Genomic DNA, 9,629 nt, shown 5'->3' on the forward strand with positions numbered 1-9,629 from the left:
GAGAAAAGCGCTATACAAATGTTCTTATTATTATAGTATAATCCTGTATAAACTCTAAATCCTTTACATTGCATTGACATAGCTACTTTTTAAATGTTGCTGAAACCATTCACTTTAGTTTTTCAAGTCTGTATTCCCTCCCCCAAACCATTAGGTTAATATACTTGCTACCCATAATTTCGAGTTGAGCTTTGTTTTTTTTTTTGTTTTGTTTTTGTTTTTTTTTTGTCTTGTTTTTTTTTTTTTTTTTTTTTTTTTTTTTTGTCGCTGAATTCGAAAATGACCTCCATTTTGTTATAGGAAATCCCTTTAAGTGACAATTTCGATAACCATGTTAATATACATATACTGACCACATAGGGGGACACGTGAACAATTGATCATTGCACTGACCACATAGGGGACACAGGAATGGCCAATGGCTTTTCCTGTGTCCCCCTATATCAGTGATGGCTAACCTTTCAGAGGCCCAGTGCCCAAACTGCGACCTAACATCGACTTATTTATCACGGAGTGCCGTGCGCCGTGACGAAAAATGGGCGTGGCCATGACATTTGTATGAAAAAAATACATATATCCAGGCACATCGCCTAGTTAGGACATTAAATAAGTTATTAAGGAAGGGGAGGTGCTGAAGGGGGTGTGGCTAGAAAACCGCAAAATCTATCAGAGCTGTGGAGTCGGTCCAAAAATCCTCCGACTCCTCAGTTTAGGATTCCACCGACTCCGACTCCTCTAATTTGCATATTACAATTTTGTTGATTAAAAGTATGTAACATGAAATTCGACTCTTAACTGCCAACGCTTAGGAATTTTACAAGACAACTGAAGTGAGAAGGATATGTAGACTACTATATTTATTCCCTTTAGACTCAAACTAGTCCTTGGTAAGAGTACTTGTAAAAGGTACAAACCGGAACAAAAAACATCTATCAGACCCTAGGCACTGTAAGTGTGGGTACATGTAAGAATGATGTGCAGGTACTCTGCAGGGGAATGAGGAGATTGTAAACAGACAACACCTCTGTGTTCAATGTGCACAGCATTCTCAGTGGATTCCCTGCAGCTCTGTGGGGAGTGCATATGTAGAGTATAGTACTACTGTGTAACAAAGTAAACCTTAGACAGATGAAATTAAAGTTTTATACATACCTGGGGCTTCCTCCAGCCGCCTTCAGAATAATCAGTCCCTCGTTGTCCTCCTCCACCACCTGGATCTTGTGCTATAAGTCCAGGTTCTTGAGCCAGTCAGGCGTAGTGCGCATGCACACACTCTGCCGCCAGGAGCATACTACACCTGTGCAGCACTATTGCGCAGGTGCAGAATGTTCCTGGCTGTGGGAGCTGCATGCGGCCGGACAGCGCTGACTGGCTGAATTACCAGGACTCATAGCAGAAGATCCGGGTGGTGGAGGACAGTGAGGGACTGATTAGCCTGAAGGGGGCTGGAGGAAGCCCCAGGTATGTATAAAACCTTACTTTTCATCCGTCTCAGTTACCCTTTAATTTGTAGTCACCAAACCAAATTTTAATAACATATCAAATTATTTGATTTCATCAGCAAAGGGAGTGCATACATTTGCATAAATCAGCATCAATGCAGAATTATTTCCATCTCGTTGACCATCTCTATTAGTGACACAGCTACACATCAGGCTTTATTCTTACAGCATAGATGTTATTTAGTATATATAAGAGATTCCTGTGTACACATCATATATACAGTCACAATCAGATATGTATATCTGACTTTAAAAATACGGGGACTGCTTTATTGAAGCAGCACAAGTAACTCATTTTGATTGGTTTATTTCATTTTTGTGGACTAAGCACAGCAATTACTGTATATAACCTGTATATATACATTATTTTTAATGACTATTATCTGAGAAATAGAACATTTTATCATATTTTCTATTTTAATTACAGTTACAAATTCATTAGGAGTCGGAGTCGGTGCATTTTTCCCGACTCCGACTCCAGGCACCCAAAATTGCCCGACTCCACGACTCCGACTCCACAGCCCTGAAATCTATTAACCCTTCACACTCTCGCATGCAAATGTTCAAACAAATGCATTCACAGATTCACTCATCCAGGCACAACTGTTATCCCTACAGCTAAGTTAAAAGCCGGGGTCTTAGTTCACAGAAGAATGCATTCTTATGCTTAGTCACCTATACTGCGCAGAAGTACCCAGGTAAACATAGGTGTCCTAACTCTGGCCCTGTAACATGCATAGTGCAGACATGCAAACACATTCATTGCATCAAACCTATCAATGGATTAGGAGCACACATCCTGACGTCCTCTCCTGGGACAGACAGTGCATCTTACCAATCGCACAAGGGAGCTAACGTAATGTATCCATGTGCACCATGCACATACACCAGCATAAGCTGTGTACATGCTGACAAACATACAGGGGAAGGGGGAGTGCACCGAATTGGACCCTAGCCACAGTGGTCAGTAACAAGAACAAAATACATATATCCAGGCACATCGCCTCTAGTTAGGACATTAAAGTTATTAAGGAAGGGGAGGTGCTGAAGGGGGTGTGGCTAGAAAACAGCAAAAAATCTATTAACCCTTCGTACTCCTTCCCCTGTATGTGTTTGTCAGCATGCACACAACTTATGCTGGTGTATGTGCATGGTGCATGTGCATGTTTCACATGGATACATTACATTAGCTCCCTTGTGCGATTGGTAAGATGCGCTATCTGTCCCAGGAGAGGATGACGTCCTCTCCTGGGACAGCGCATCTTACCAATCGCACAAGGGAGCTAATACAGGGATGTGTGCTCCTTAATCCATTGATAGGTTTGATGCAATGAATGGGTTTGCATGTCTGCACTATGCATGTTACAGGGCCAGAGTTAGGACACCTATATTTACCTGGGTACTTCTGCGCAGTATAGGTGACTAAGCATAAGAATGCATTCTTCTGTGAACTAAGACCCCCGGCTTTTACTTAGCTGTAGGGATAACATTTGTGCCTGGATGAGTGAATCTGTGAATGCATTTGTTTGAACATTTGCATGCGAGAGTGTGAAGGGTTAATAGATTTTTGCATGACATTGTATGGGTGGAGCTAACGTAATGATGTAACAGCGAGGCATAAAGCAGTGTTTCTGCCATGTGGTGAAACGAGGTTTCGCATCATGGGTGTGCGGTAAATAATAAATGCAGCAACAGTTACCCCAGACACCAGACAATAAACGCAATGTGGGCAACATTTCAGCAGAAAATAAGTAGTGGGTCACATTTCAGCAGAAAATAATGCAATGTGGGCCACATGTCACCTGCAAAAAAGGAATGTACTCACCTGACAGAAGTCTCCTCTTCCGGCCGGCCTCTGGTGTGCAACTCCCCGCACGATCCTCCTGCATGTCTCCCGCGCTAAATGCAATAGCAGGGCTATGGGAAGATGGCGCCCGAAGCCCTGTACTGGAGACACAAATAGTGTCCAGTACAGGTCTTCGGACGCCATCTTCCCGTAGCCCTGCTCTGCCTCCCGGGAGACTGCGGGCTGGAGCGGGGCTGCAGGATATGAACTGGCGCAGCGTCTAGTAGATGCGGCCAGTTCATGCAGTTCATAGCGCAGCAGCGTTGGTGTGCCATAGGTTCGCCAACGCTGCCCTATATGGTCATTGTGGGCAATACCTCAAAATAAATGGAAATGGACTCAAATTAAAGTTTTCGTTACAACTTTTTTTTTTTTTTTCATGAAAATATTTGTAACTGAAATGAGTTCACTTGCGCACACACTAAACTTGTATATGGAGACAGAGCCCAATAGTGTAGTATGTTGCGCAGTAAGGTATATTAAAGTAACAATATGTGAAAATACAAACATGGGTCACCTCAAAAGGCAACCACTTTAAAGAAAACCCGAGGTGTGTTTAAAGAATGTTATCTGCATACAGAGGCTGGATCTGCCTATACAGCCCAGCCTCTGTTGCTATCCCAAACCCCACTAAGGCCCCCCTGCACTCTGCAATCCCTTATAAATCACAGCCGTGCTGTGAGGCTGTGTTTACATCTGTAGTGTCAGTCTCAGCTGCTCCCCGCCTCCTGCATAGCTCCGGTCCCTGCCCTCGTCCCTTCCCTCCAATCAGCAGGGAGGGAAGGGATGCAGGCGGGGACTGGAGTTCTGCAGGAGGCGGGGAGAGCAGCAGACTGACACTATAGAGATAAACACAGCCAGCTCTGACAAGCTGTTTGTCAGCAGCGTGGCTGTAATTTGAGGGATTGCAGAGTGCAGGGGGACCTTAGGGGGGTTTGGGATAGCAACAGAGGCTGGGTTGTATAGGCAGATCCAGCCTCTGCATGCAGATGATATTCTTCAAACCTAGCTCGGGTTCTTTTTTTTTTTTTTTTTTTTTTTTTAGGCAGGTGGGGGGGATTAGACCTGACCCCACTCAGATTAAAAAGTCGCTCTCTGTAGACAGGAAAGGGGTAACGCCCTTCCACTAAGGGTGACAAACTTGTAGATAGCAACAGAGGCGCCAAAATGGGGTAAAATGTTAAACTGTTAGAGCTAGTGGTGGACTTGCCACTTCATTCAGTAGACACACATTGTTCTGAACGGGGCTGTGGAGTTTGTACAAAAATCATCCGACTCCTTAGTTTATGAAATCAACGGCTCCGACTCCAGGTGCCCAAAATTGCCTCGACTCGAACTCTGACTCTACAGCCCTGGTTCTGAAATCGACAGTTTGGCCCAGTGCACACCAAAACTCTAGCAGATCTGCAAAATGCTAGAAGTTTTTGAAGCAGATTTCAGAGCGATTCTAGCCATGTTTAGAGACGTTTTCTAAGGGCTCTTTTACACCAGAGCCCACTTCTGGCGCAAAGTCTATACTTTGCGTTAACCAAGGTAAAAGGAAAGTCCATAGACTTTCCTTTTACCTTTCACACCCGACGCTGCGTTTCGATACGTTGCGGTACGACGCGTCCCGGCGCATTTTATCGTCGGGAATCGCCGTTTCCCCTTCGGGGTAATTAACTACCACCGCCGCTACTCAGCGTCGCACCGGAGTTTCCCGACACGCCCCAACGCGTGCAGGAGACGTTCTCCTGCACGCTTTTGGTGTGTAACGAGCCTAAACATTCTTAGTGTGATTTGTTTGTTTGTTTTTTTTCTTTTTATTGGAGCAATTTTGTGCAGCAGATTACAAATATTGTTACTGAACAGCTTCTGTAAACTCCTGGAAAACCGGTCTGATCTAGCGGTTTTTCAGAGCGGTTTGCCACTTTCCTATACTTTAACATTGAAGCAGAAATGCCTCAAATCTAAAAAATGCTGCAGCCCCTGTTGTTGTGGAAAAAACAAACCTCTCTGGTGTGCACCATCCCATTCACTTTCATTAGCCAAGCGGTTTTCCCCCTGCAAGTGTTAAAAAAAAAAAAACTGCTTCAGAACCACTCTAGTGTGCACCAGCCCTTTGGCCTCAATTCACTAAGCTTAACTCCTGTCTTTAATAACTCTTCAGAGCTGTTTTACAGTTATCACAATTATATCACCATGGTGATAACTGTAAAACAGCTCTGAAGAGTTATTAAAGACAGGAGTTAAGCTTAGTGAATTGAGGCCATAGTGTCTAAAAAGAGGAGGTAGTGGTGGACATACCACCTCATTCAGTTAACAGTTTAACCCTATTTTGGCACCTCTGTTCCTATTTATAAGTGTATTGCCTAGTTGTGATGTAAATGGTACTAGGAGAAGAAACACAGAGACAACGGGAGCCCAAATTGTGCAGTATGTCACAGATGAATGGGTAGGTATAGGTGTTCAAAAAAGGGAATACTCACAAAGGTGGGTTGCACACGGGGCAACCGACCACTCAAAGCAGGGATGCCAGCAATACTGGAGACGGTCGCTCTATTGTTGAAAAACCTCATGCACTCTAAAACTGTGAGGTGGTGTGGGTTCCACCTCAGGTTAGGTGTATGGGACTCCCCTTACCAACTCGTGGGAGGGGGGGGGGGGAGAGTATAACACAGAAGGGGGTAAAGAGGCGCCCAATGAAGTATAAAAAGTTTAAAAACACACTTAAAACTAAAGCTTGAGGTGGCTAACCTCATAGAAGACAACTCACTTAGAGTAGAAAATATTTATTAACCAGCACAGGCAACGAGATAAAGGGAGGGGGGACACCAAGAGCCCAATAGTGTGATATTGTATAGATGATAATTAATAATGAGTAATATAACAATTTAATACTCACAAACCAGGGTTACCATCTAGTAGTGATGGTCAAGTAGATGCAAATAACTTCGAGTTGATGCAAATCTATGCAGCTTGAAAATGAACCAATCAAATCCTGCTGAGGTAAAATTTGATTGGTTCATTTTCAAGCTGCACAATTTTTCATCAAATCGAAGTTATTTGCATCTGCTTGACACTATCACTATCGTCTAGCACACACTAAACTATACTTGTTCCCTGTGAGGCTCCTTTTGGTGCATTTGTGCTTGAGTAGCATCCGGAATGTTTCTCTGAAGCATCCAATGGTAGTCTGCCATCCTTGTAATGCTCCATTTTCCTTGGCATCTCCTTTTCATCTCTTTAATGTCTTGGTGGAATCACTCACCTTGTTCACTCTCAGCTCCCACATTTTTAGGAAAGTAGTCAAGGTGTGACTGGAGGAAATGCGCCTTCAAACTCATCAGGCAACCTAAAGCTTGAAATGCTTTGAGCATTTGTCCGATGTTTTTGTAATGAGGATCTTTGTTATTGCTTAAAAATGTCTGTACGACTTATTTAAATCCACTGGATTCTTCAGGAAAGATTAACCCCTTCTACCATTTTAGAAGCAGACTCAGCGCTGAGGCTTACACATACAGCATACTGCTGAGTATCCCAGTAGTCAGATATGTCACTCAGAGCAGCAGTAATTTGGATTTTAAATTTGGTGAAAAAAAAAAAATTAAAAAAATTCCAAAAATTAAAATTTAAGTCTATTTCGCGTCTTTGTGGCAAATCAAGACATCTAGAAGTTTTTTTTCAATATTTTATTTGTTTTTAGCACACCAACATATATGGAAATAAAACCTTTTTTAGTTGCAGATCTGTGGTATTTGCTGTAAGATTACTTGCAGTTCAGCCTTTTCCTCTGCTGGTCCTGTATGCATCACATATTCCTCCCTTGCTGTATTCTATAGCTGCTTGATATAGAATGTATTGCTTTGTGTTCTCTGGGCGATTGTAGTCTGCTTGCTACAGCCGCTGCTCTCTGCATACAAGCATAAACCTGTCAAAATATGGGGCAGACAAGGGAGAGAGCAGCAATAATCACTGCTGAGCTAACTTGCAAGACAATATTAGTCTGCGACCTTCAGTCTGGTAATCACCAGTAATATGGGGAGTGCAGCAGTCCATATTGGTAGACACTAAGTTCCAAGACTGTTCTGATGCTCCTCATGTAATGGAATCTTTCCTGTTCTGCATACCCGGTATCTTCCCTTCAAGTATTTGACATCTGGAACAGGATAACGTCAACTGTGTATTAACGAAGTAGCTTGATTCCACCACTGTAAACGCTGCTACTGGGAGGAAACGCTGCAAACCTCCATGCAGGTGCTAGCACCTCACACTCTACAATTGCACAAGACTCGCCAGATAATACTTCAGATATCACACTGCCATTTAGTCAACCAGGCAGTAAATCAAATCTGGTTTCTTTCGACAGCTGTGGAATTTACCTCAAAGACAAGTGATCATATCTTACCAAAATGTACTAAAATTAAAATACTGCACTCACAAGAGAAAATCATGATGCAGCATTGTAGGATTCCAGACTGGCTAATTACGCACAATACGTACAGTGTCCTGTGGACCACCCGTTTTGACCCTCTATAGACCTGTTGCTGCCTGTAACACCCCCCCTCGCCCCCTCCTTCTTGGAATCAAGCTACTTGGGTAATGCTCTATTGAAGTTATCCCAGTGCTCTCTGCAGTTAGAAATAGATCTTGCCGGTTTTGTTTGTTTGTTTGTTTAACTGCTTATTTTCTTTTTAGTTGTCTGAAGACTGGCAAATTGATTACGAGTCCTACAACTGGAGAAAGCTGGACACTGACAGTGAGGAGTGCAAGACACTTGTGAAAGAGTATTTCTGCTGGGAAGGAGAGTTCAAGCATGTAGGCAAACCTTTCAATCAAGGCAAGATCTTTAAGTGAGGACCTCTGGGAGAAAGAGAGGAGCTGTGTATGATTTGAAGAGAGAACTGGGGGCAACTTTTCTCTTCAAACAGATCTCTATCTTTTATCCTAAGATGGAAAATAAATAGTGAATTGAAACACTTTGTTTCTGGTTGTGTGTTTTTTGTTTTTTAATTGATTTCATGGGATGTGCGCATGTGTAACAATATGTGTAGATTTCACCTTGGCTGAATCTTCCCCACCGTGTTAGGCAGAATCCCCACCCTCTCCCTTATCATATAAATGATGGCAGTATTTGTCTGATCTGTTCATCCAAATCACGTAGGAATTCATAGCCTTATCTCCTAGTATACTTGGGTATTCACATCAAATTTTAATTGGTCAATCATTGGCTTATGTTAGCACCTCCATGCAGTATGAGGGTTTACATATGCAATCTTTTCATAGTAGTCAAAATATTTTAGCCCTCATACTACATAGAAGTGTTTACAATTGGCTAATCAAAATCTTAAAATGAAGAACAAAAACAGAGAGCCCCAATATAGTGTAGTATTTAAGTCAGTTGTATGATGCAAGTAAAATTTCAGTAGGCAACCACTAACATACATACATATTTTGCATATAATAATGCTATTAACGGCTATCTGGCTAATCAAAATGTACACCATGCATGGTCAATGAGATGCAAATATCGGGGATTATGCAAATTGGACATGGACAAATGAAGCTAAGGTGGGATTTGAATGGTCAGTTAGCAAGATGTAGGGACTTGCATGCATTTGCATACCCCTGCATCAACTTTAATTATTCTGAGTTGATGCAGAGTTACGAAGTTCTCAATGTAGGTAGCTTGAATAAGCACCAATCAATCTGATATGCACTCAGAATTTGCATAAGCTTTGCAACAACTCTTAATGATTTGCATCTCATTGACCATCCCAGCTAGTTACATGCGCAACCTTTTTAGGCCTGGAACCCACTAGAAAGCATTTATTTTTAATTTTTCTTCAGTCTATGACAGCCGATCACTGTCAGGTCTCCCAGGGGGACAGCTGTGTGACTGACTTAGATCACAGCGCTGTACGGCACTGAAAGACAGCGATTTTGCCGGCTAACAGTCTCCAAGTGGCGATCGCCACTGGGAGACTGAAGGCGGCGCTTCGCCTATCAAGTGGAGATCAGCGTGCGCGATCTCCAGCAAAACAGGCCCACAGGACCTTATGCCAAACGGTGTTAGGCAGTCCTCGGGCTGCCACCACGTTCGCCCATCGGCGTGACGCAGTTAAAGGACCTCTGTCAAGAAAATCTCAATTTAAAATGTAAAACTATACAATTAAGTACATTTCTTCCAGAGTAAAATGAGCTATAAATTACTTTTTCTCCCATGTTGCTGTCACTTGCAGTAGGTAGTAGAAATCTGACAGAACCGACAGGTTTTGGACTAGCCCATCTCCTCATGGGAG

The 9,629-nt window shown here is 42.8% G+C and overlaps 1 protein-coding gene across 1 annotated transcript in view; it reads left to right on the plus strand.

The window, feature by feature from the left end:
* Positions 1 to 8,304, plus strand: part of EEF1G (eukaryotic translation elongation factor 1 gamma) — a 41,399-nt gene extending 33,095 nt beyond the window's left edge. Inside the window, 1 exon segment of the mRNA XM_068261545.1 lies at positions 8,026 to 8,304. Coding sequence (XP_068117646.1) covers positions 8,026 to 8,184 — 159 coding nt within the window. The 3' untranslated portion in view covers positions 8,185 to 8,304.
* Positions 8,305 to 9,629: the final 1,325 nt, after the last annotated feature.

Source organism: Hyperolius riggenbachi, chromosome 11 (genome assembly GCF_040937935.1).
Source record: "Hyperolius riggenbachi isolate aHypRig1 chromosome 11, aHypRig1.pri, whole genome shotgun sequence".
In the NCBI taxonomy this organism is placed as follows: domain Eukaryota; kingdom Metazoa; phylum Chordata; class Amphibia; order Anura; family Hyperoliidae; genus Hyperolius; species Hyperolius riggenbachi.